General features: G+C 48.0%; 6 protein-coding genes across 6 annotated transcripts; 2 read left to right on the forward strand and 4 right to left on the reverse strand.

Moving 5' to 3' along the window:
- Nucleotides 1–116: 116 nt before the first annotated feature.
- On the reverse strand, nucleotides 117–3,099 carry si:dkeyp-110a12.4 (pancreatic secretory granule membrane major glycoprotein GP2). Its single transcript, XM_049740877.2, has 9 exons — nucleotides 2,388–3,099; nucleotides 2,169–2,257; nucleotides 1,994–2,098; nucleotides 1,473–1,633; nucleotides 1,274–1,409; nucleotides 1,122–1,216; nucleotides 879–1,047; nucleotides 707–821; nucleotides 117–644 (listed from the first exon to the last, which is right to left on the reverse strand). The coding sequence occupies exons 1-9, from the start codon at nucleotides 2,467–2,469 to the stop codon at nucleotides 472–474; spliced, it is 1,125 nt and encodes a 374-aa protein (XP_049596834.1). The 5' UTR covers nucleotides 2,470–3,099; the 3' UTR covers nucleotides 117–471.
- A 148-nt stretch (nucleotides 3,100–3,247) lies between these two features.
- shprh (SNF2 histone linker PHD RING helicase) lies at nucleotides 3,248–11,042 on the reverse strand. Its single transcript, XM_049740638.1, has 29 exons — nucleotides 10,876–11,042; nucleotides 10,053–10,584; nucleotides 9,863–9,992; nucleotides 9,545–9,766; nucleotides 9,400–9,478; nucleotides 9,168–9,318; nucleotides 9,000–9,102; nucleotides 8,675–8,934; nucleotides 8,153–8,608; nucleotides 7,750–8,080; nucleotides 7,520–7,683; nucleotides 7,194–7,450; nucleotides 6,989–7,110; nucleotides 6,780–6,868; nucleotides 6,391–6,483; nucleotides 6,194–6,301; nucleotides 5,990–6,132; nucleotides 5,749–5,922; nucleotides 5,519–5,581; nucleotides 5,212–5,437; nucleotides 5,008–5,145; nucleotides 4,820–4,921; nucleotides 4,686–4,757; nucleotides 4,435–4,623; nucleotides 4,229–4,321; nucleotides 4,075–4,161; nucleotides 3,839–4,017; nucleotides 3,658–3,738; nucleotides 3,248–3,547 (listed from the first exon to the last, which is right to left on the reverse strand). The coding sequence occupies exons 2-29, from the start codon at nucleotides 10,572–10,574 to the stop codon at nucleotides 3,448–3,450; spliced, it is 4,734 nt and encodes a 1,577-aa protein (XP_049596595.1). The 5' UTR covers nucleotides 10,575–10,584; nucleotides 10,876–11,042; the 3' UTR covers nucleotides 3,248–3,447.
- A 338-nt stretch (nucleotides 11,043–11,380) lies between these two features.
- LOC125981037 (SH2 domain-containing adapter protein F) lies at nucleotides 11,381–14,486 on the reverse strand. The gene is made up of 8 exons (XM_049740854.2): nucleotides 14,257–14,486; nucleotides 13,489–13,732; nucleotides 13,306–13,407; nucleotides 13,062–13,224; nucleotides 12,720–12,959; nucleotides 12,436–12,613; nucleotides 12,226–12,345; nucleotides 11,381–12,102 (listed from the first exon to the last, which is right to left on the reverse strand). The coding sequence occupies exons 2-8, from the start codon at nucleotides 13,726–13,728 to the stop codon at nucleotides 11,916–11,918; spliced, it is 1,230 nt and encodes a 409-aa protein (XP_049596811.1). The 5' UTR covers nucleotides 13,729–13,732; nucleotides 14,257–14,486; the 3' UTR covers nucleotides 11,381–11,915.
- Nucleotides 14,487–14,647: 161 nt separating this feature from the next.
- On the reverse strand, nucleotides 14,648–16,942 carry yju2 (YJU2 splicing factor homolog). Its single transcript, XM_049740905.1, has 8 exons — nucleotides 16,778–16,942; nucleotides 16,239–16,339; nucleotides 15,982–16,126; nucleotides 15,779–15,913; nucleotides 15,503–15,684; nucleotides 15,258–15,417; nucleotides 15,036–15,165; nucleotides 14,648–14,844 (listed from the first exon to the last, which is right to left on the reverse strand). Exons 1-8 carry the CDS (start codon nucleotides 16,799–16,801, stop codon nucleotides 14,714–14,716), a joined length of 1,008 nt encoding a protein of 335 aa, XP_049596862.1. The 5' UTR covers nucleotides 16,802–16,942; the 3' UTR covers nucleotides 14,648–14,713.
- A 503-nt stretch (nucleotides 16,943–17,445) lies between these two features.
- Nucleotides 17,446–18,164, forward strand: LOC125981122 (cocaine- and amphetamine-regulated transcript protein). Its single transcript, XM_049740987.2, has 3 exons — nucleotides 17,446–17,625; nucleotides 17,712–17,792; nucleotides 17,859–18,164. The coding sequence occupies exons 1-3, from the start codon at nucleotides 17,446–17,448 to the stop codon at nucleotides 17,964–17,966; spliced, it is 369 nt and encodes a 122-aa protein (XP_049596944.1). The 3' UTR covers nucleotides 17,967–18,164.
- A 203-nt stretch (nucleotides 18,165–18,367) lies between these two features.
- On the forward strand, nucleotides 18,368–23,840 carry LOC125980965 (microtubule-associated protein 1S). Its single transcript, XM_049740693.2, has 5 exons — nucleotides 18,368–18,532; nucleotides 19,895–20,311; nucleotides 20,385–22,354; nucleotides 22,444–22,791; nucleotides 23,068–23,840. Exons 2-5 carry the CDS (start codon nucleotides 19,930–19,932, stop codon nucleotides 23,221–23,223), a joined length of 2,856 nt encoding a protein of 951 aa, XP_049596650.1. The 5' UTR covers nucleotides 18,368–18,532; nucleotides 19,895–19,929; the 3' UTR covers nucleotides 23,224–23,840.
- The last annotated feature ends 118 nt before the right edge of the window (nucleotides 23,841–23,958 follow it).

Genomic DNA, 23,958 nt, shown 5'->3' on the forward strand with positions numbered 1-23,958 from the left:
GGATAAAAGAGTGTTACTTGATGAACCCAAGAACTGTGAAAACATTTTAGTGCCTCGTGTGGCTTTTAGGGACAGTGAAAAAAAAAACATGTATTAATAAAAAAAAAAAGAAAAAATCATGTATAGTACTTTATTTTAGTTGTGAACATATCAAAAATACAAAATAAACAAAATAACATTTCTTTCTACTGTATGTCAAAGTATTAGCTTAAAAAAGTATTTAAAAAATAAGATATAAAAACAACAAGAAGCATAAATATATATAAAAAAAAGTATTTCATTCTATGTGAGGTATATTAAATATCATTTCTAATTTGCCAACAATACACACAACACAAAAAAAAAAATGTATAAAATACTAAAAGACCTACATTGAGGTATTTCACTTCTTCCCTTGAATATTAATTACAGACAATTTGAAGAAAAATCTTGAAGTAGTAATGTAGCAGAACGCTTTTGGATCCCACCAAATCATGAGGCCACTTCGGAGATGTGGTGTATGTTGGAAAGGGTGAGCTGAGCCTCCCGCGCCGCCGGGTAGAAGCGCCTGGAACGAATCCACAATCTCCCTAAGACCCCCGTGACCAGCAACAGGACCACCAGGAACCCCGCCAGGATGAAGGTCTCCACTGGTGGGAGTCCACCTGCACGGAAAAAATGTTGTTAGAGTAGAGCGCATATAAATAAAGTTGCTCAAGGAACGTACCTAAACGAGGACGCTCGCTGTCGGACCGTCGTCTGATGGGACCGTAGGACACCGTGTGGGACAGTGGGATGTCTCGCCGGGTCCTCATCAGGATATCTTCTTCAGCCGAGCAGTTCTGGAAGATTCCATTTTATTAACCCAGGGAAGTTGGAGATTGAGCGGGCACACTCACGGGTTGGCACAAGCCGGGGCCGTTGTGGCAGATGTGGACGTTGCAGTGCAGGAAGACGTTGGTGTAGGAGCCGCCCACGAATTTGAACATCTGGATCCTGAAGGTGGCCTCGGCACCCTGACCGTTCTTCAGCACGCTCAGGGTCTGTTTGTTTGTCAATACGGGGCAGCTGAGAAAAAAAAACAAAAAAACATGGAACTGTTCTGATGGTGGTGCTTTTGAATATTATAATGGAGCACCCACCTGTCCCTCATGAAGGTGTACTGAATGTGGCTGTAGGGATCCTTGGTGGGCGTGGCCCAGCATCGCTCCATGCGTAACATCAGATGAGCTGGAATCTGGAAGGACAAACATTTTGAGCGAAATAAAATGCGGAAAAAGTTTCCGCATCTCACCATAAACACTTTAACGAAGATGTCGTCGTCCAGGGTGAGCGAGGGGACGGTGGTCCACTTGTCCTCAAAGGCCTCGTCCTTATACAGCAGCATGGAGACGGAGAAGTTTCCATCCTCTGTGTTGAGCGTGATCGTCCTGCGTGCGTGTGAAATCAAATCTTGATTTCTTATTTTAAAAACTTTATCAACGAAGACTAACCTGACATCCACGCGTATCATGTTCTCCCCGTTGGGTTGCTGCACCATGTAGTTGATGGGGTAGCGGCACACGAAGGTGATGTTGATGTAATTCCGGGTGATGACGTCAGTGTGGTTGTTGTGTATGGTGTTGACGAACAGGATGTGAGTGGCGTCCGACGTCTGAACACAAACATCAACCCCGTCAATATTAAACAGTACAAGCTAGGCGCTAATGGCTAACTGAGACCCCCCCACAATTCAAACATCTTCACAAGTGCTCTCCAAATGTGTTTGGTTCAACTCAAGTGTGTCTATTTGACGGAAGAGAAAGGCGAAGATGGGGGCGGGGTGAAGACGTTCATCATTTCCGTGTAAATCACCATCATTTGGAAGTGCGGGAGGCCGGCCTGACCGGCTTTAACTACGGCACCGCCCTTCGTCCCAGACTACGCCGCTTTCTCACAGCCATTCTTCTTTTCTTTCTGTCTAGGACTTTCGAGAAATGGTCAATCCCGTTTGGAAAAAGCCGAGCAGAGTTACCATGATGCTTCCGCAGTGGGACAGATTGCTCTTGATGCTGAAGACGTAGTCGTCGCCCACTTCCACGCCTCGACAATCTGGGTCGTTTAGATGCAAGTCCCAGGCCTGCGCATAAAAATTAAAAATAATTATAATCAGCAGAACTTCACATGGACTCGAAGAGGGCGTGCCTTACGTAGACGGGAGGGACTTTGTTGAGGAAGAAGGCGCTGGGGATGACCACTTCCATGTGGTCGTTGGTGCAAATGACCGTTTCGTTCAGCTCTAGGAGAAACAACATGATTATCATTTTTAATGTACTTAAAGACGTGAAGCCATGAACGGTGCATATTTACAAAACTGCATGAAATTGATTTAAAATGAGATTTAAAAAAAAAATACTGGAAGGACTCACCTTCTTGGAAGGTCTGCAGATCACCTTGGGAGGAGACGGCTGTGAAGGTGAGCAGCAACAAGGTCCACGGCAAGCTCACCATCTTGTCTCCTTCCTACCCCTGGGAACGTTTGGCCGCCGACTGCCGCTGTCAGGACCACAAGACGTAGCACCCCGACGCCCTCGCACCCCCCCCGGGACAGCTCTAATGAAGTGGGAGCCTCCCTCCGGCCAGCTTGAATCATGTCCTCGAGGGCCAACAATGAGATTCCACGCGTGAATAGGGGGAGCCGAGGGGAGTCCGAGGTAACTCCCCTTTTTGTAAACACGCTACGACGACAAGTGCGGCGGCGGTAACCATGTACGCCACCGCTCTTTGTTGTCAGCAGACTTTAAAAAAAAAAAAAAAAAAGAAGAAGATCTTTATGGGTTTGCGGGAACCCCTGCGGGGGGAGCCGGCGAGCAAAGAAAGTGGAGTGCACGTGCGGTGTAGAACAAGATCATAAAACACGCTCTTCACTTCTAGACAGAAGGAAAGAATGTGAGAAGGACTCAAAAAGAAGTGTATGTGGCAAAACATACAAAATGGCAGGCAGCATGCAAAGTGGAGAAAAATAAAACAAAAATTGTGGGTGCACAACATTTGTTGAAATAATAAAAAAATGGTAAAAAAAAAGCATGCAAAATCCCCCTCCTCCCTTTCTTTTTTTTATTTTACAAGTTTGAATTTACAAGATTGGTTTCCAAGAGACGGAATGTCATTGTCTCGCCACCACACATAACAAAACAGCAGCTTCGGAGAGAGAAGATAAAGAAATAAAAGAGGGAACCTGCTCCCATTTCTTTTGTAATGACACCAAAAGGGCCTCCTTCCTTGCCTGTGAGTTTATGAGTCGTCCCGACTGCCTTTTATTTCCTGGAAGTTGTGAAAAACAAGTCAAAGGTACATTCATGCCTTCCGACGTGCATGGAGGTCAAAGTTCTTTTGTTTTTTTAAGAAAAAGTGAGAATGTGCTAAAATTAAGTGTCCGTCACTGCCCTCTGCAGTACAGAAAGAGTAGTGCATCATGGGAGGGGGTCTTCACTGCAGATGTTGACCATCTTCTTCGGAAAACAGCTCTGCCAGGTCGGCCACGGTGAGCACGGCGGCCTCCGAGTGCTTCATGGCGGCTCTGCTGTGACTACAAGACCACAAAACATGTTCCTTCATCAGCGCTACCTTCATTCCACTTGCTCCACAAACACACACGACTAATAGAGGGAAAACGTTTTCTGAGAATCCGTCTCGCACCTCTTATCTGCCGTTTTAAGCATGGCCTGCATCCTCTCCTCGATGGTGGACTTGATGAGGAAGCGGTGCACGAACGTCGGCCTGGAGGGACGGAGACAGACGCTCATAATCCTCCCAGGTGCCATCGAATTATTTACTATTTACAGCTGATTTATTTTTGGGGTCAATGGACATGTCGTACTTGGTTTGTCCGATGCGGTGCACGCGTCCGATGGCCTGCAGCTCGTGGGCGGGGTTGAGGATGGGCTCCACCAGCAAGACGTGCGTGGCCTCGATGATGTTCAGCCCGTTGGAGCCCGTGTGCAAGGGAAGCAGCAGGATGTTGATCTTCTTCTCGTACTTGAACGAGCTCAGGTTCTCCTGGGGCGGCAGGAATCAGCACGAACACGAGAAAGAGTCCACAAAGATTGTACGAACCTGGAATTTTTGGATCCCGTTGATTTGCGAGAACTCCATGTTGTTGTCAAAGAGAGCTTTGGCGATGATGTCGAGGACACTCTGCCACTGGAACGGAGATGGAGAGACTACGCAAATGAATCTGAGTACAAACGTGACGCTTCAAAGGTCTTACCGTAGAGAAGACCAAACACTTGGCGCCCGGGTCGCTCACTTGAATCTTCTTCAGGGTTCTCACCACCGCCTCCACCTTGGTCGAGTGGCTCCCCTGAGAGAGACGCAGTTTCATTATTTAAATACATTTAGAAAATGATAGTGCCTCGGTAGCTGCTGCTGTTTTGGTTAGCGACACTAGCAAATTAGCTTAGCGGTAACACCAACCTTGACTGGGATGTCCTGGTCGTGGCTGGACGCCTGGGCGGTGAACACGTAGGAGATCTCGGCGTGAGACGTGGCCTGTCTGCAGATGGCGCAGTTGATGGCGCGTCGGCGCGAGCCCACGCTGTACTGCTCGAGGATGATGGCGATGCACTGGTTGCAGAAACAGTGGCCGCAGGTCAGCACCGCCCACTACAAAAAAAACAAAGGACGTTAAAAAATGCACAAGGAAGCGCCACAACAAAGGAGCTCACCTCCTGTCCGAGCGGCCGGGCGCAAATGGGACAGGGTTCCGGGTTCAGGCCGCCAGTGGACTTGTCCTGGGACTAAAATGGGGAGAAGGTTGAAGAGTGTGCACGGGAGGAGTGGGCTATAAAAGAGGAAGCACCTTCTCCAGGTTTGTTAGGTATAAAAACTGTCCCAGCTTCTTTTGCAGCTGAGACTTGGCCACAGCTTGGTCGTTGAGAAGCTTCACTCGGTTCTGTTCCACCTGCAAACATCAAAACGGACCAATCGGATTTAAAAAATATTGTAATATTTACAAAATAGATCCATTTAAATGTTGCTGTACTGTACCTCGTGCGGCTCGATGATGTGCAGCACTTTCGGTTTTGGCTCGTCGGGGAGACGCAGGCGGAGCCTCTCGGTGGCCATCCCCAATTCGTCGATGGCCGACACGTGATTCCGCAGAACCATCCAGTACTCGTGCAGCACCTGATGGAGGAAGCGGGCTGAGTGGTCCTAATCCAGAAGTCGGAAGCAAGCGCATTCGGCGCCAACCTTGTACTCCTTCTTCCAGGTCTCAAAGAGCTCCATGAAGGCGTTGCCCTGCTCCACCAGCTCGGTGTCCACGCGCTTGACCTTGGCGAAAGCCAGGATGGCTTTGAGGGTGCGTTCCGTCTCACTGGCGGCCCACAGGCCTCGGCTGGTGGTGGGCAGCCGGTCGTCCACCAAACCCTCCTCGTCTTCGATCATCTCCTCAAAGATGGCCGTCTGGCCTTTCACCCTGCCGGTCGGTCACAAGGCCCGTTTTGGACGTGAATTCATCAACATTGCGCAACGGGCGTGCAAAAGTGCTTTTGCTTACGTGTGCGAGAAGAGCTTGGATTCGTAGTCGGTGAAAAGCTCGTCGGCTTTGCAAAACACACAACTGGGATATGGAGGAAAAATGGCGTACAGGAAAAGTCAAAACACAATGGAATTTTTTTTTAATTTACAATAGAGAGAAAAATGGGCAAAAAATATATTATGTTGCGTCGATCTCCCGAAAAATTAATATGAATTCATCGAGAATAAAAAAAAAAAAACTTGTCTCACTTATTAAGCGGCAGTCGCATGGGCCTGAGGTGACAGACGGTGGCCTCGTCAATCACCTTCTTGGATGCTGGACCCTCCAGGCTCTTCACAGCCTCCCTGACGATTTTCTGGGACTTCATCAGGTCTTCCATCTGCGTTGTGAGCAGGTACAGCAGACCGCGGCCATCACGGAACCTGCGGGGCGGGGGTGTCGGCTTTGTCCAAAGTCTTCCAACTAGGTTGAGCTCATTTGAAATTTTACTTGTCAGCCATGGAGAGCTTGTGAGCTTGCTGCTTGTAGCCGGACGTCAGCTCGTTCTTGACGCGGCCCACCAGGTCGTCGTCGGTGGCGCAACGGACCGCCCGCTGGATGACGTCCAGCCACCAGGGGGAGTTCAGGTTGACCTAGATGAATACAGTGGAGAATCAAAATTGTCCCCAATTGTGCCTGATGTAAACTTCTCACTTTGCGCTTCAGGTCTTTGATGTTCTGCAAGACGGGCTGCAGGGCTTGGTGGGCGTCGGCCACCTCAGAGTCGTACTTGGTCATGTAGTGTTGCCGTAGTTGCTCAGCCTGACGAAGGAGGAAAACGAGCAATCGTTAAAAACATATTTTCACGACGCAAAATCTTCAGTGGTTGAAACGGAAGTTCTGGGAGGAACCTCCTCGCTGAGACGGTCGTCTCGCAGAGTGGGAGGAATCCCAGGATGCTTTGCGCTTAGAAGCTCCATCAGATTGTGAGTTGCGTGAAGTCTCTGAACAAATACAGAATCAAAAATCAAATCAAAACATATAATTATCCATAAAATAATAATTACGAACCATTGAGAATTAAATTATTCTGTCTATAAAAAGCATTTGAACTAATCTGAATTTAAAATTAAATTAAACAAAAATTATTGAATCAACATCAATTAAGAAAAAAAAAATTAAGAAAAAAAAAACTTATGTGTGACACTGCTATTCAGGCACGGAAACCCAAAACGAGTTTATTTTGCGACGTGACTTGTCATATGTAAATTGAAGCGGCAGATGGCCTTTGCTGGTTTACCTGCAATGAATCCGTTTTCAGTCGGCCTTTGTGCTCCTCTGAAGAACGCAGCACTTCTCTGTACATCTCAGCCGCCTCCTCAAACTCATCTGCAAATAGGCGGGCAGGAATGGGGGGCTCCGTCATTATTGACCCTCAATACGGCGCTAATGAGATGTGGCGTGCAAAACAAAAGTGCGAGTGATTCCCACGCGTGCTCCATGTCATACCTCGGATGATGTGGATTCCGGCCAGACCGTTGAGAGCGCACACCAATTGTCTGTGGGCCTCTTCGCACTCCACTCGACATTTCTTCTGCAGGGACTTGAGGAGCTCCTCCATCGTCATGGTGCTGTCAAGAAGCAATCCCAGGACACTCGTGGTCAAAGTCCCACTGATAGTGACATCACAAAAACAGTCCAAACAGTCTTTCACCTCTTCTGCAGGGGCAGGAACTCGCCTCGAACCGCCTGTGGATGGCAGCAGGCCTGGCGTAGCCGCAGCAGCGGGCACAGGATGGTGGCCACGGTGCGGCGGTCCAGGCTGCCCAGTTTCAGGCTCCAGTCGGAGAGCTTACGTAGCTTGAGCAGGGCGTCCTGCGAGCACACCTCGTGCTGTCGGTGGTAGAAGTGGCCCTCCACCGGGGAGAACCGCAGCCAGTGCACCTCCTCCGTCTGAGGAGGGATCTGGATCTGGAACGACACAAAAACACAAAGCGGGGTCAAATATGATCATCATCAGATCATTTTTGAGAATCTGACCTGATCGATGACGTCCTTCTTAGCTGAGCGCCACAGCAGCTGAGCCACCACGCTGTAGAGAGGCTCCGTGTTGCCGCGGCGATACGGCCTGTAGAGCAACTGGTCCCACCAGTGCTTCACCCAGTATGGATCCACACCCAAAAAGAGAACCAGGCCGTAAAGGTCTGCAGAGACGAGTGAGGTTTTCAACATAAAACAGAAGAAGCTATGAATGTAAAAAAAATTCATACCCTCCAAGCCTCTCTGCACCGGCGTGCCGCTGACGCACCATCGGTTGACCGAGGCGAGACGTAGCGCCATCTCGGCCGCTTTGGCGGTGGGACACTCCACCATCTGCGCCTCGTCCAGACACACGCGCCACCACTCCACGGCCACCAGGGGGCTGGGCACGGCCATGTAGCGCTTCTGGTTGCGGAAGCGGCGCCCGTCGCGACTGTTGCTGTGCGGGATGTCCACGTAGTTGAGCTCCGAGCGCAGCACGTCGTAGGTGGTGATGACCACGTCCTGCTCGGCCAGCAAACGCGGCTGGATGAAGCCGTGCTTCTTCACGCCTTGGTACACCTGGTAGAGAAGTAAAGGTCCCTCACGTACGGCCCCAACGATTCGTTTGGTTTCTCGAATGGGCTCTCTCACCAGCACGCGCAGCGAGGCGGACCTGACGTGCCGGTTGATCTCGTCCACCCATTGGTGGCAGATGGAGCTGGGCGAGATGATGAGGGTGGCCCCGGTGGAGACGGGCGTCATGGCCACCAGGCAGTGGGGGCAGTAAAACGGCGTGGTGTCCAGGCTCTCCTCTTTGTAGTTGACACAGCAGGCGTGCTGCCACAGCTGGCACTTCATGCACTGCACGCGGGCCTTGTAGTCCACCAGGCCCAGCTCGCCGCAGATGCACTCGAAGCGGTAGTCGGCTGCGTTGAAGGGTACCACCGACGCCCGGACGGGGGGCTCCGGCTCCTCACTGGAGCGGGATGCTCCTTCTGGCGTGGGCTCTCCATCTTCACTCAGGGAAGTTTGGAGAGCCACCTCAGCTTTCTCCTTCGCACGTCTCTGGAATGTCTTCCTGGGCGAGGTCTCAGAGTACTTTACATTCTGGACAAAAAAAATAAAAGCATATAATTTCTGATGACCCTAAAGATTTATTTATTTTTTGCTTACAGATTTGGGCAGTGCAGCAAGCGTCTTCTTGGCGTCTTTGTATTTCTTTCCCAAGCGGAAAGAGCCTGCCAGGCCTCGACCTTTCACCCTCTCCACCAGGCCCTCGTCCGTCAGCTTGGCCAACGTCTTCTTGATGTGACTTCGGTTCTTCAGGAGATCGTAGCCGTAGGTGGCGCGAATGAATGTAAACACGGCGTTGACGGAAGCCCCTTTGCCCGAGCGCATTTCCTTGATGGCGGTGAGGAGCATCACGCGGACAGCTGCACAAATGAAAAGCTTGTTAAACTTATTTTATGATTTAATGTAATGAGAGAGAATGACATACCCGGGTGAGATATTTTTATTTTGGGCTGCACTTCGGGCTTGCAGCGGACAACTTTCTCGTGCTCAAGCGGAGGCGGGGGGACAAAATAATTCACAGACGTTCCCTAAAAAAAAAAAAAAAAATGTAATGATGATTTTGTATTTGGCCGATAACAATGGTGGTCCTCACCACAGGCAAAGTGAGGGCCTCCTGCTCCAGGTCCTGTCGACCGTGAGACAGAATCAGAGCCAGGACCTCCACCGTCTTGCCGAGGCCCATCTCGTCAGCGAGGATGCCGCCTGGCCGCTCCACGCCGGCGAGGGGGAACTCGCGGATTAAACTGAGAGCGAGTTCGAATGTTCAAATATCACAAAGTGGTGATGTCTTATGAAAAACAAAACATAGAACATATTTGGCTCACCAGCCGGTAAAAGGATTGTAGAACAATTTCTTTCCACACAACGTGACCAACTCCCGCCACAGGAAATGCAACGATTGATCTGAAAAAGGGGCGGGGTCTCATTAACAAAGACCACAGAGACGTGGCATCCTATTTCTCAATCTACCTTTCAGGGCCGTATTCCTGATCTTCTCCCGCATCAGCATCCAGTTGACAGCCTGGCTCTGATAGGGGCGGAGCACCGGGAGCAGAGCTTGGTGCTGGACATCAGAGGTCCCCTCCCGTCGGCCGTCAGTTTGATGCACGCATCTGACGTAGTCGTAAAGTTCCTCCACGTTCTGCCGCTCCAGGTCTGTGTCGCATTCCTCCTCCTCGTTGTCCACCACTTCTGCAGAAAAATATGGCGGAGACATCAAGATGTAATAGATGGAGATTAAAAATATATATTTTGGCATTAGTGTGATGCTGTGATGAATTCACCAACCAGGAATGATGAAGTCGTAAAAAAATTCCATCATCTTCTGTATGAGCTGATTGGATTTCTTCATGCGAGCGTTTCCCTCACTTAGAAACTCCGGCTTACCGAGGCCACTTTCCAGCAGGTAAATCCCGACCTGATGGGGGGAAAAAAAAAAAGTAAGTAGAAGTAGACACGAAAAGAGTGCTCATCATACCTTAAAGGAGTCCTCTTCAATTTGGTGGCAGAGCTGTAGCACCCGTCTCTTCTGAAGCCAGTCCAGGTCCTCCAGCAGGACGCAAGCAAGGCTACACTCTGCGGCGCAGGTGTTGCCATCCTCGTCAGACTCCTCGCTCCCCTTAAAGCTGACGCAAAGCCGATCCACCATCTTGCGAATTGCAAACGCCCCGTCTCGAAAGTCCAACGGCAGCCGCGCCGGTCGTACACGAAATTCCCCGACGAGCGCTTTCCAGATGTTGGCGAGTTGGGCGACGGGCAGCACGGTGAGTGCCAGGGAGGAGACAGAGTCTGATGATGTTGCGGGGAGTTCCTCGGGAGTGGTCGTAAGCGGCGAGGTGTTCAAGGAGATGTCCATAGATTGGTGGGCAGGAAGGGAGGAGCAAGATGGCATCACCTGAATGTCCTCATTCCGCTGATCGTCCAGCATATTCCAGCTCAACCTTTGTTTCGCCTCCTCGTCCACCTTCACTGGGGCGGCCTTCTTTCTTCGACTACTCATGGTTGCAACCCTATAATGGAAAAAAAAAAAACATATCATACAGTAGACCCTCAAGTAACCACTAAATTGTGTGAAGAGTCAAACACAATTAGGAAAGGATAACACTTGCAAGAAGATAGATAGCTAGATCCCTCAATAATCAAATAACAGTTACATTATTCCAAATCAATTAAAAATGAAAAATATTTTAAGGCCATATCGTGGAGCCAACATTAAACTGCGTTACACAATGAGACACTTAAAATGGACTAAGTATGATCACGTATTTAGCCGTTCAGGATGGAAAAAAGAGGGTATTTACAGTTTGGAACGCCCACGGAGAACTTGGTCGTTATTTGCCGGACATAAAACAATGTTTTGTCATCACAAATCCATTATTAGGGTGTAAAAATACTGATCAGTCTCCATTTAACTGTGCTTTTATTGTTGTTGCTGGTCGCCATTTTTTTGCACAGGATGTGACGACACAATGCAGCGCCAGTTTGACGTCGAGACAAATTATTTTATATTTTACGATAATTAAAATTATTGTATAATAATGACTTTCATTTATGTTCAACACAATATTCAAAATACATACATTGTGTTGATTTTTTTTAATGGTTAAAATGTACGTTACGCCGTCGCTTGTTGATTACGTTTTCTACGCTTCTGATAAGAGCGTGAAAAATTCAGCAATTATTCAATTATTCCAGGAATTATTCAATTCTCTGTCCCATTTTATGGTAAATGGAATGAAAGTTTGAAAGAATGAAATTTCATGAGTACATATTGTTTCATCTCTTTCAAAATGTCAAGCAACTCAGTTAAAAACAGATAAGTTTATTTTCAAACCTTAGAAAACAAAACAAAGCTATATTTGGATGACAAATGCACACCTCAAGTGTCTTGATGCTTTCAACTCATCCACTATGTGGGTCACTAACACCTAAAAATGTGAGCGACAGGAAACTTAAATCTACAATTTATCTATCTACAGCCGACGTTGGGCATAATCCTCGTACCTCCAAAATCCTCACTTTTCAGAAGACCCCAAAAACACATTCTTGTTCAAGCATTAACATTGCGTCATCAAAGCGCACAAGCCGTTTTCAATGGTTGTGAGCAGTTGAAATATTTGTAAAAATAACGCCCACACGTGGGGAAGATTTGTGAAAAACTATGACATGTACCAAATTGTGATCTAAGAGCTTCCGGCCCAATGCCAGCGATGTGCAAGAACCGTTCAAGAAGAACCTTTCAAATGTTCTACTTCAGCGCTCAGCCTTGCAGTCCATGTTCTTGAGGCACTGGGGCTGAATTTGAGCTGCCACGAAATTTGACATTTTGGGTTGCGCCCTGTCAGAGCGTCTGCACAATGACGGGATACAGAAGGGACATGTGCTCGGCCCCCCGGATGGGCAGCTTGTGCGAGCTGTAGTAGTGGATGACCTCCGGGATGGTGGCGAAGGGTGGGCTGTTCTCGCCGAGGACGAAGCAGCCGTCGGCCAAGCGCGTGAACTTCATGTGCATGAAGCCCTTGCAACTCCTGGAAGGCATATTGGACAACAGTCCCCCGGATGAATCACAGTACGTGAAACGTTTTTCCAGAAGAAAAAGAAATTTTATTAAGAAAAAAAACAGAACCTAAAGAGGCTGTGTGTGTGTATACCTGAGCGAGAGAGAAAAGTCACTGCGGCAGGTCTGACTGTTCCTCACCAGGTAGGAGCTCTCCTTGCACAGGGTCAGCAGAGTCTCTGCCTCGGAGCGACTTAGTGCTCCGTGGTACCACCTGCATGTGGAATTTGGGAGAGAGGGGAAAAAATGCACTTTTTTTTTTATGATAAGAAGGACAACAAGCAAAATGGACATCAGGCCTCACACTTGTCTTTCCAGCGGCAGGTTGGGGTCCACTCGCTCTCCGAGGAGAGGCAGCGCGTCACAAAGCAGGCGCAGGGTGTTGGAGTCGGCCGCCACGGCCGACGCGTTGGCGGCCTTTGTCATCCTGCTGTTCTCTGTTTGGACGCGCGAGCGCTCCCTCTCAGCGCCCTCAAACTGAACTGCGGGCAAAAAGTGGCAGCTTCGTCGTCCCATTTAAATCAAGGCCCAAGTTTGTCTTTATCCGAATTGCCCAAGGCTCACATTAAAAATCACGTTGAGACATACCGGCGAGCGCTTTGGAGATGTCATTCTTTTTCCACTCCCACGGCTGGTCGTACTCGTCGGCCGGCCTTTCATCGTTCTGTGGCAGCCGGCTCTCCCTGTCGTCCGCGGGGCTAAGCGCACTGTCAAGCCTGTGGAGCTGCTGTGGCGTTGCCGTTGGCGCGCGGGCCGGCAGTCGGGTCTGTTCCTCATACGGGCTGTCGTAAAGCTGGCTGCCACTGGTGCTCTTGTTACGCTGCATCTCTGATGAGACAAAGACACGACATTGCAGTATTTCTTTTTGTACAAAATAAATCCTCAAACATTTTGAGAATAAAAGTGAAAAAGATGATTCAATTAATTCACCTGAAATAATCTTCTGAGCCTCAAATGGCTCCATGTAGCTAGAGCAGTCCGCCGGCGCCGATTCAGGCTCCCAGTTGGTCCGCGTTCTCGGATCTGGACAGGCGTCAAACGGGTCCGAATAGTCCGTGTCGGGGTCCGGTGCTACCGGGGCAGAGGGCAGCACCTGGGACAAAAATCAATGGACGGACGCCACATTGAGATTTGCTTGAGAGCAGGTGCAAAGTGGACTGGGAGGCAGTCTTACAGGCTCCTCTTGAACAGTGACTGGACTCAGGGCTATCTTACAGTGGCCAAACTCCTGAGACTCCACTTTAATCAGCCGGTGTTTAGGGGACAACACCTTCACCTGCAAACGACACTTTATCAATCACACACAATTGCAGATTTGCCACTGGATGAAATGAAGAGAGAAAAACATGTGCTGTACCTCTGTAGTACCATTAGACAAGCCAAAGGAAGGAAATGGAGGCAGGCTTACATCCACACCACCATAGCCGCCCCCGTTTTGGTGCTCCTTTACCGAGCACTGGTACGGATCCTCGAAGTCCAGCTCCTTTTGGGCTCGGTAGGCCCGCAGGATCTCGCTCTCGCTGTAGTCTGGCCTTGGGGGCTGCGGGGGGTCACGTCGGTTACCAAAGTTCAGGTAGTCCTTCAGCCACTTTGCCATGGATCTGGTCATGACAATGCGCCTGTTATTTAATGTGGTTTGCATGCACTTATTTCTTTTATTGACTTCTGTATTTCAAATCACGCCCCTGACAATGAGCACTGTTATGAGCGGCTTCAAATTCTCACCAAGAAACATCAGTAAATCATGTTCAGTGTTTTGCATATGACATTATGTGACAGCATTGGCATTAAGTAGCAGATTAAGTTTAGTATTTAGAGAGTTAGATTAGATAGCTAGAAAGATGTGTCCATCTAATTTTCAACACGGCCTTTTGCTATTTTATTTAACGGCTCAGTAGTGAAAACGAAAGTTAGCCTGCTAGCTTATGTTAGCAAACATTCTCTGCATTAAAGTACGTAAATGTATCGAAAAGGAAATCGATGGTTATAAACTAAAGAAGTCGTAAATTGGAAATGAAAATGGAGTTGAAAAACGTGAGGTATTAACGTCAAAATGGACAGCGAGTGAGGTATTTAACAAGTTAGCTCGGCTAAAGCTAAGAGTTGACTTATTTGAACAGCTCACCCTTTTTCTTCACTTTGACGGCTTTTCTCCGTTTATTTCAAACGCCCCACCTTTTTCTTTTATATCAACCATCCGGTGTTTCTTCTGGGACGTTTTTGAGTCAGAAATACCACGGTTCGTAGGGTCTAAGCCAGTTGTCTACCCGGGCATTAGGGTTAGCCAACAAGCTAACGTTAGCCTGGCCAATGGCCACAGCGATCCCTTGTGTTACTCGGTTTAAAGGGGAGGAGTGACGTCACAGGCTATGCCTTTCCCTTTAAATTTCATTTGTAGCACGCTGTCCAAATATTTTTACAATAATTGATCCTTATGGTATTTTGACAAAAGCAAGCTTCAGACCTGTACACATATACATATTGTTGTGTGGTTACAAGAATTCAAAAACCTTCAGTTGCCTTTAAACAGAGTTTAATTATATACTAAAACATATTTCACGGTGTCATCCGTGTCCATCTCCTCATTCGCTGTCATTGCTCTCGCTGTCTGAATAAGCAACCAACAGGCTGAGTGACGGCGTTTCCTTCGGTGCGTCCCCGCAAGGAGTTGAATGTTCAGCCACGCTGCTGGCACAAGGAGATGCCTTTTTGTCTGTAAAGGGGAATTATTTTTTTCTTGTTAATAACAAAATTGATTGGTGACACAAATCCTCCACCTGTGACTAGCGTCAAATTGTACCTCCTATTCATAGCGGCTCCAAAAATCCCTTTAAGTCAAAAATCAGTTTCGTGACAACATTTTTACTTTCATGGATGGATAAAGCAGCTTTGCGATCAATTTACCTGTTCGCGAGCTAGCGGCAGTGGTCGATTTCTTGCGTACGACAAGCGATCCGAGAGCGCCACCTGCACCTAGGGTGCCCACACTCTTCTCCCAGCTCTCCAGCTTGGGCTTTTTTGCAGTGACAGCGCCCTGCGACACAAGACCAATTTCAACAGTAAGCATGAAAAATACATGTGGAACAAAAAACAAAAGGGATAGCATATCTCCTTCCTGTAACATACAGGAGCTTCTGTGGGTTTGTCGTCTGTGAGGATGTCAGTTGGGTTGTAAGTGTTGGAGGGCTTCTGTGACGGGACGTCTCCGCTGTTGCCGCTGGCGTCTTCTTCATTCTCAGAGTCGGAGTCGCGCAATCTCTTCACCAGCGCTCGGTCCAACATGTCTCTGCACAACACATTCAGAAAATTGAAGCGATGGGTTCTAATGGAAGCAATTAAGATGTGACCACGGTAAAGTAATCTCCAATTACTTGGTCTCCCGCTCGTCCTCTTCTTTCTCCCGCTCCCTTTCTCTCTTCTCCAGCTCTCGGTACTTGCCCAGCATGCTCTCAAAGTCCACCTGGGCCTGTCTCTGGTTCAGGTCTTTTAGTTCCTGGAGATTCTCCAGCACCTCCATCTCCATCTTGGAGTCCCGTGTGCGGTTCTCCAGCACCTGTCAGATGGGGACATCAAGCACCGCTACATTAGCGCTTTGCAATTGAGACCGCTTAAGACCTGGTTGACTTGTTTTCTGGTACGTGGAGCACCTTCATGGGGTTGTTGAGCTCCTCATCCTCTCGCTCTTGCTGGACTCGCTTCTCCTCCTCCTCGATGAGTTTCTCCGCCTGGAAGTTTCGGGTGGCCCCGTGCTCCATGGCATAGTCCGTGTTCTCCGGGTCCGTCTGGAATCACGTGCAGACCACTTTCAGCGGAGCCCTTTTCAAATGGCCACGTTCCTACTTGAACTCACCTTGAATGTAATCTCCGCCAGACAGCGTGTACATTTGATGTAAAAGCGGAAGATGGGGAGTCCCATGTAGAGCTGGTTCATGACTGTCTCTTTACGTGCGTTGAACTTCTTTCCCTTGTAGATGTACTCGCCGCAGGTTTTACACCTGTGCACAATCAATGAATTTTAATCAATGGTGACAAGCATGCTTATAAGTCGATTAATAAAGGCAATTCCATCCATTACTTGTGAATAATTGTCGATTGTGGTAAACTTACCTCATGTTGAATGGTGCCATCAATCTGACCACATACTGTCGATCTTTAGGCAATTTAAGTTTAGGGATTTTGGCCGGATCAAAGTCCGGAGGGTAGTATTTCTGTAAATAAGGACAAAACATGCGTCAATGAAAGCTGCAGCGGCATTTTAATTTAACAACTTGACCATTTGATCAGAAGTGCAATAGTGGACCCCGTGGAGGCTATTTCGTGTATTTTGGGGTGTTCTACAGTATTGAGGGGGGCTGGTTGGCCGCTGATACTTTTTTCCTTTGTCTTGTTGCTTTACTTGGATGGCTTTTATCTTTCACACTTGTTGGCTTTCTTTGTGCAGCCTTATAGGAGCCTATTGAGTTGTGTGTCTTTTATATACCCGCTCAGTGGTATGAATTTCCCCACCCCCGGGGATCAATAGTTTCAATCAATCAATCAATAGATGCTCCCCATAAGCTAGCGCTAGCTTGTTAATCGTCCCTGTTCGACACAACCGCACACTTTAACAACGAGTTATTAGTTTTATGTTTGGGCTTTATACTTACATTCAACACTTTCCTTTCAGACATTCTTACAGTCTCTCAACAGCCAAATTGGACGAGTAGTTGAAGTAGTTAGTTTGACATCAACCACCGTACAAACCCAGATAGTAAACTTCCGGTTTTTCTTCTTCTTTTTTTTCTTCTTTGTGGGTATGACGGAATGAACGATTTGCTGCCGTCTAGTGTCCATTCTCCTCATTGCAGTTTTCTTTTAATTCAATTTTGTTTGTAACAGTGTACACAGCCACACATCCAACATAAATACCATAAACAGACAGATATTAAAAATATCAAAAGTAAATTTGAAAAACATCCAGCTGTGTAACATTTTCCTCTTATATTTTTGAGCAAACCAGTTTAAATTGTCTCTAGGGCAAAGACAAACTGAATCAACGGATGTGTCATGGGGAATTGTTAATGGGGGTCGCTGATGTCAATGTGTGTGTGTGTGCATACACTTTTTGGTTATTCCAATAAGAGGAAATGGAATGGTGATTACAGATTGAGGCCAACATGCCAATTATTTTGAGTCTTGAAAAGCGAAATACAAGAAGACATCTGGACACGACATCTAATTGGGCAAACCTTCGGTGATGGTGGTCACGAGGGTCATCACCTCCATCAATATTTCACACGCTTGCTGATGTCACGGGCCCTTATAAAAAGTGAGGATGCATCTCCAAAGAGAACCCTTACTTGACATCAGCACCATGTTGAGCACCCGGGCCTTGTTCCACCTTCTCCTGCTCCTCGCCACCGCCGCCTTCCTGTACGCGTCCGCGACTGAGGACGACTCGGTGGAGAAGCGCTCGCTGGATTTCACGCTAAAAAATCAACAGGAACAAGATTTGGTGAGATGCACGGATGTGTGTGTGTATAAAATAACGGGTTGCAGACAGTAGAATCCTGCATGTGTGTTTTGATGTCTTTCGTGCAGATTGATGCTTTACAAGAAGTACTGGAGAAGTTGAGGAACAAAGAGATGCCCTCTGAGAAAAAGTTGGGCTGGCTGCCTTCTGTGAGTCCTGCGTATAAAATAAAATCATATGTACTTCTTGTGATTTTAAATTTTTTGTCCTTTCAGTGCGACGCAGGTGAGCCATGCGCCGTGCGTCGAGGCTCCCGAATTGGCACGTTGTGCAGCTGCCCCCGAGGAACTTCTTGTAACTTTTATGTCCTCAAGTGCTTGTGAAAGAAACTCAATGGTGCACTCACCATGTTGCTCTGCATAATGTACTGTTTGATGTGTTGTGACAATTCCAAGTGTAGGAATGTTGCTGAAAATTGTTCAAAAGTTGTTTTGCTCAGGGGCACCGTGTTATTTTGGTGATATTATCAAATCTATTGTAAGATAAGTTGTTGTTATAAAAGCGAAAACAAAACTCTGGAATGTATGTCCTTGACATTGAAGTATGCGAGAGACCTTGTTGGTGAAAAACACCCAGTTGACAACAAGACAATAGAAAATATTAATCATATAAATGCACCACAAAAAACATAAAAATGTAGACATAAATATCATGAAAATACACACATTAGATTGACTGGTTTATGGGATGTTGATTTAGAATTTTAGATAAACATAGTTTTAGACAATATGCGATGACGTCACTAGCGTCATCCAACATGGCGTCCAGCAGCGGCCGGTTACAGAAGGAGGAGGAGGAAGGCTGAGGAAGAGGAGGAGGAGGAGGAAAAAGCGGGACGCCGAAAGAACCCTCGCTACTCGTCCTCATCGGACTAAATCCATCCACACAGGTACGTCTTCTATTCATATTTCTATATTTTCCACAAATCATCAAAACCGAGCGAGACGCACAAAGACAGGCTTGATTGCGACATCGGAGGATGGAGTGTACGTCATCGCAGCATCCGACCTTAGTCGTATTTTTATTTATTGGAAAAACAGAGCAGCGATAGAAATCATACATTATCAAAGGAGAAACCTTAATCAGTGCATTTGTGTCTAGTTATTAAAGCGACTGTATAAATATGACCGTCACATTTTATAATATGAGCTTTACACAATCTCCAATAACAGTACAATGGTATCTTGAGTTTAATTTGCTCCTCATCAAATCCCAAAATGAATGGAATTGTCATAAAAAAAATCTATAGTAAGAGGACACAAGGAAATATAATAAAAAAAATATCAAAGCATTTTTGTTGTACCTAAGACAATTATGCGGATCACTCTGAGGTGTGTTTCTTTGCCACCTGGGGGCAGTATAAGAATCAAGACGCCACACTGGAGGTGAAGCTCTTTTCTCGGCTTCTTAGTATGGCAGTAATACGAGTCATTCTTTGCAGAGGATAAAGAACATACTCCTTGTAAATGATTGCCATCTGGCTTTAAAAAAAAAAAAGACAGCCGATTAGAGGTCAATCTAAAATTGTGTTAACTTCAAAGAACTATTTGAGAGCTTATGCTAACATTTTATTTAGAAATTTTACTTTAAAAAATATGTTTAAGTACAGTTCATGCATACTGTGAATGCATAATGAAGCATTCACAATGCTTTCAGCGGCGGAAATGTACCTAATGAAGTGACTGTTGAACGGGAGCGAGATTCTCTGCTTGTCAAAAGCATTTTTCCAGCGACGCATCAACTTTTAATGAGCCCGAGGCCCGACGTTTCCGCTTAAGTGCACGTAGCAAAGTGTTGTTGACGATTGCAGGTATTTGCTCCTTGGGATTCCGATTTGAAGCCTGTCGGCTCGCGGAAATTCTTTTCTCATCACACGGCCTCGCAACACAATGGCCTCCCTGTCTAGCGGGGTCAATATCGAAAATACTGGAATTGCATTTTTTCCTCTCTGCAGCTGCACATAAAAGCTGAAATCAAAGTGGACCAAAAAAAAAATGAAATTCAACTTACAAATCCAACAAGGGAAGGCCTTATCCACTGATGGCTGTTGTCATGGTAACCTGCCAAGTTTAGGAAGGAAGGAAGGAAGGAAGGAAGTTAGGCAATAAAGTGGAGTGAAAACAATAGAGCCCTGCACCCCACCCATAAGCATTGGTGGACAAAAGTATTGGGTCAACATACACAAAGTGAACAGTCTGTTTTATCCTTCAGTTTTCAAATGAAGACCACGCCCCCTCTTCCTCATCAACAGCGTCGCCCTTCACGTGTACCCAAATAGGAATCGGAATGGCGAGCTCGGCGTCCCCCTTTGAACTCCTGCCTCCGCCTGCCACGGTGGGCTTCCTCAAGTTGTCCCGTCCGTGCTGCTACGCCTTCCCGGCGGGCTTGGGCGACTGTGCCTTCTTCGCCGTCAACGGCTTCACGGTACTGCTGGACGGCGGCTCGGATCCGCAGGCTTGCTTCTGGAAGCTGGTGCGCCACCTGGACCGCGTGGACGCCTTGCTGCTGACCCACGCCGACGCCGACAACCTGGGCGGCATCAACAGTTTTCTGGAGAGGAAGTTGGCTGAGACGGAGTTGGACACGATGAAGGACGAGGGGTCGGCGAAGCTCATTTCCCCGGAGCTTGGGGTGGTCTTCTTTAACGCTCCCGAGAAGTTACAGTCATGTGAGTTGAAGATTTCCAAATATTTGGCATTAAACGTAGCTGTGGAGTTTGACTTTTTTGTTTGAATCACCAGGTGCGGACGACGCAGAGAAGACAACAAACCAGGCAGCTCGAACCGTCCGCCTGTTAAAGAAGTTAGACATCCAAGCCCGGCCCATGTTTCGAGCGCCGCTGCCCCCCCCCGAGCCCATCACCCTCTTCCAAAAGATGGGCGTGGGACAGCTGGACTTGTACATCCTCAGCCCAGCCAAAACCAGCCAGGAGTACCAGACGTTCATGCGAGAGTGGCCCGACTGCACGTCCCCTCAAGGGCTCCCGCTCGCCGCCCTCGCGTCGGTGTCCGCCCTCCTCGTGTGGCACCCGGCGTGCCCCGACGAGAAGGTGGTCCGGGTTCTGTTTCCCGGCGTGACTCCGCAGGCTAAACTGCTGCAAGGTTTAGAGAAGCTCAAGAACCTGCCGTTCCTTCAAAAACCTACGGTGACCACCGGGGACCTGGAAAGGATTGGATATAGCGAGAAGACAAAAAGAGCAGAGAGCCAAGAAGGAGGGAAGGAGGTGCCCGCCAAAACGGGAAAAGAGACAAAGGGGAAACTACTGGTCATCAAGAACGGCTCCAAGAAAGCCAGCGCTAAGGATGCCAAAAAGAACGCAAAGCAAAGTGGCAAGGAGGAAAATGTGGTCTTGAGGAACGCTGGCGGGAAGAAGGAGACCCTCACATCCAGACCGAAGACTGACAACAAAACTAAGCTCAAAAAAGACGCCAAAAACGACTCCAAAACGACACCCAAAAAGACAAAGAAGACACCCGCAAAGGACATCAAGACCCAATTGCAACTAAGCGACTCAGCTGGACCAGTCAGTGAAGTTCTGACGGCTGATTTGATCAAATTTCAGGAGGAAACAGAAAAAACAGAGGTGATGACGGTTAATGGGAAGAAAAAGACATGTGAAAAGGCGGCCACGGAAAAGCCTGGAGAAGGAGCCCAGCTGCAGGGTGCCAAGATTCCGGACCAGCTTGGAAAGCCACCGGCAAAAGTGGTGGGATTCCCAGCCCCGTTGAAGTTGACGCCAAAGAACGACCCGAGCGCCGAGTCGGACTTGACCCCCACAGAGTACACCCTCCTGGACGGCGCTTTGAGAACCAGCCCGCCCTCGCGATCGTCCTCGGATAACCAAGTCACCTCAGAGGAGAGGACGGTCGGGCAGAGCTCCCCGGATTCCCGACCCAACAGCGCCGGCCACACTCCTTACTGTCTGTCGCCGAATGACAAGTGGTGCAACAGCGACACCCTAAGCAGGCTGCAGACCCAGGAACAGCCAGAACCTGCCCAGACCGGCATCCCATCCAAGCCCAACCCCAGAGAGAAAGACCCGACTTCCCTTTCTCTGGGACCTTTGAAGGTCGGCGCCTCCGACCCGTCCCCTTCGGTGGCCAACACAACCACCACCACCACCTCCACTCACTCCATGCCAGCAGAGGTGAGCTCGCCTCAGTCCACCGAAGTGGACGAGTCGCTATCCATGTCTTTGGAACACGGACCCACCTCGGGGAGTCAGCGGGAGGCGGACGACACCGCCCACCATCCCAACGGCGGTCGCTTTGTGTCCAAGAAGCCCATCAGGTCCGAAACGGGGCGGGCTCCGCTCCCGGGCGCCTTGCATTTTGAGAGCCCGGCTCACGACGTGGACCTGTGTCTGGTTTCCCCTTGCGAGTTTAAACATTTCAAGCCGCCAGACTCCGACTCGGGTGACCACGCCCACAAAGTCGCCGCCAAGGACGTGACGCCAAACGAATCAACCATCTGCATGGAGGAGTGCCCGTCCACCACGGCTGAAGTGGTCCTGGACTCGGACGAGGAGGAATCGTGCAGTATTCCGACGAACGTCTGCAGCTTTCAGGCTCTACCCCGGGACCCGGTTCCCGCCCGGCGCAGGGATAGCCCACCGCTGCCTCCGCGTCCCGACACCACCATGCCTGTCCCGCTGTCTGACGCCGGTGGGAAAAAAGGAAAAACCAGTGGTGGGCGAGCGACCGCACCTGGGGTGAGTTAGTTGTCCAATTATTATAAAATATAGAACTGCAACCAAGTGATCAGGTCTCTCACCCAAGTAACTTCTGAACTTGTTCTTAGGCGACGGACGCTGCGTCAAAGCCGAGTCTGGGGAAAACCCGGCCAGGAAGCGTTATCACGAAAGCGAAAAAGGACGCGCCGTCGTCACGCTCGTCCAACAATCGTTCGGCAAAATCGGCGCCATCAGAGTCACGGTGTCCCTCCTCTGCCGAGGACGTGAGCGTATTCGTGGACCTGGCCTACGTCCCCTCCGGAGTGTCGTCATCCACCGTGGGCGTGGACTTCTTCAAGAGCGTCCGCTCTACCTGCTACGTCGTTAGCGGCGATTGCCCAGAGAGGGAGAAGCTCATGCGGCAAACGCTGGACGCGCTGCTCCTCGCCAAGACGGGCTGGGAGCACGCCACGCAGGTCAGTACGCATACAAAGGGCTGTCGGTAAAGTTCCAGGACTGAATGTTGTTTCAATTTAATCTCCCAAATATTGGAATTGGTCTAAAAAAAATCATATAAATTCATACTAATAATGTGAAAATTATATATAATTATATAATTATTTTAAAAAAAAAGAAGAATTTTAAAATTTGACATTGTTTTTAAATCATTAAATCAGAGGTAGTTCAATTAAAAAAATGATTATGCAGTTTTAAATTGAGCATGTCCTTTGGTTCCTCCACTATTTAATCAGGTGACTCTGATCCCCACCTTCGAGTCGGCGTCCATGCAGGACTGGTACCTGCAGACGGTGGAGCGTCAGAAGGAACTGGACGTGCTGGTCCTGGGCTCCAACAGCACCGTGGCCATGCAGGACGACACTTTCCCCGCCTGCAAGATTGAGTTCTGAGGGCCGCCGTCTTCTTATGCTACCAACAGGCTAGCATCGCATGACGTCTATGTTGAGTATCAGTTTAAATAATCCATCCTTGAAGGCATGACACGGTCACGTTTAAATTTGCTGTGAACTGTTCTGCCGTGAATGAATGAATGGTGATACCCTCGACGACCCCTGACGGTGATCATATCTGCATTTCATCTTTATCAACTGGGATTAGCGAAACTAACCCAACCCAGCAAAGAAAATGATCAATCAATCAATCAAGCTGCTATTGTGATTGTAATCTGTTGATACTGGGGGTGCTTAAATGGGATTGTAATGCAAGACGACATCGCTTGTTATTCTTGCCTGTCATATTTTGTAAGGCCCGGCTGATTTTATCATCTCATATTAATTATTTTAAAAACCTGATGATTTTTTTTTTTTTGCTGATTCTCTTTAAACACATCACAAAATTGTTGTAAAGTCTGCAAAATAGTCAAATGTTCTGCTTGTAATTCATATGTATAATCAGAATTTTACTGTGCCAAATATCAGACCATGCATCGGCTGGGCCTTAATATTTTGCACATCATAAAGAGTGGAGATGACTTTATGTAAATAAAACATAGATTAATCATTTAAAAGATTAAGAATTGTTTTATTTTACACGTGCATTTATCAAACGCTGACGTTAATTAAAATTAAAGAATCAGAGTCAGCAAATTCAAAAGCAGAAAACGCTCATTGTTACGTCAGCTGACA

This window comes from Syngnathus scovelli, chromosome 14 (genome assembly GCF_024217435.2).
Source record: "Syngnathus scovelli strain Florida chromosome 14, RoL_Ssco_1.2, whole genome shotgun sequence".
Taxonomy (NCBI): Eukaryota; Metazoa; Chordata; class Actinopteri; order Syngnathiformes; family Syngnathidae; genus Syngnathus; species Syngnathus scovelli.

Coding starts and splice junctions, on each gene's coding strand:
- si:dkeyp-110a12.4 (XM_049740877.2), bottom strand. CDS start 2,469: ATGGTGAGCTTGCCGTGGACCTTGTTGCTGCTCACCTTCACAGCCGTC. Junction 2,258..2,387: donor TCTGCAGACCTTCCAAGAAG/GTGAGTCCTTCC, acceptor TGTTTCTCCTAG/AGCTGAACGAAACGGTCATT. Junction 1,217..1,273: donor TCTTCGTTAAAGTGTTTATG/GTGAGATGCGGA, acceptor TTGTCCTTCCAG/ATTCCAGCTCATCTGATGTT.
- shprh (XM_049740638.1), bottom strand. CDS start 10,574: ATGAGTAGTCGAAGAAAGAAGGCCGCCCCAGTGAAGGTGGACGAGGAG. Junction 5,923..5,989: donor AAGCTCTCCATGGCTGACAA/GTAAAATTTCAA, acceptor CCCGCCCCGCAG/GTTCCGTGATGGCCGCGGTC. Junction 5,582..5,748: donor ATGCGACTGCCGCTTAATAA/GTGAGACAAGTT, acceptor TCCATATCCCAG/TTGTGTGTTTTGCAAAGCCG.
- LOC125981037 (XM_049740854.2), bottom strand. CDS start 13,728: ATGGCAAAGTGGCTGAAGGACTACCTGAACTTTGGTAACCGACGTGAC. Junction 13,408..13,488: donor TGTCTAATGGTACTACAGAG/GTACAGCACATG, acceptor TGTCGTTTGCAG/GTGAAGGTGTTGTCCCCTAA. Junction 13,225..13,305: donor TCACTGTTCAAGAGGAGCCT/GTAAGACTGCCT, acceptor TTTTTGTCCCAG/GTGCTGCCCTCTGCCCCGGT.
- yju2 (XM_049740905.1), bottom strand. CDS start 16,801: ATGTCTGAAAGGAAAGTGTTGAAT. Junction 16,127..16,238: donor ATGGCACCATTCAACATGAG/GTAAGTTTACCA, acceptor GATTGTGCACAG/GTGTAAAACCTGCGGCGAGT. Junction 15,685..15,778: donor AGCTCAACAACCCCATGAAG/GTGCTCCACGTA, acceptor CCCATCTGACAG/GTGCTGGAGAACCGCACACG.
- LOC125981122 (XM_049740987.2), top strand. CDS start 17,446: ATGCATCTCCAAAGAGAACCCTTACTTGACATCAGCACCATGTTGAGC. Junction 17,626..17,711: donor ATCAACAGGAACAAGATTTG/GTGAGATGCACG, acceptor TCTTTCGTGCAG/ATTGATGCTTTACAAGAAGT. Junction 17,793..17,858: donor AGTTGGGCTGGCTGCCTTCT/GTGAGTCCTGCG, acceptor TTGTCCTTTCAG/TGCGACGCAGGTGAGCCATG.
- LOC125980965 (XM_049740693.2), top strand. CDS start 19,930: ATGGCGAGCTCGGCGTCCCCCTTTGAACTCCTGCCTCCGCCTGCCACG. Junction 22,355..22,443: donor GGCGAGCGACCGCACCTGGG/GTGAGTTAGTTG, acceptor ACTTGTTCTTAG/GCGACGGACGCTGCGTCAAA. Junction 22,792..23,067: donor GCTGGGAGCACGCCACGCAG/GTCAGTACGCAT, acceptor CTATTTAATCAG/GTGACTCTGATCCCCACCTT.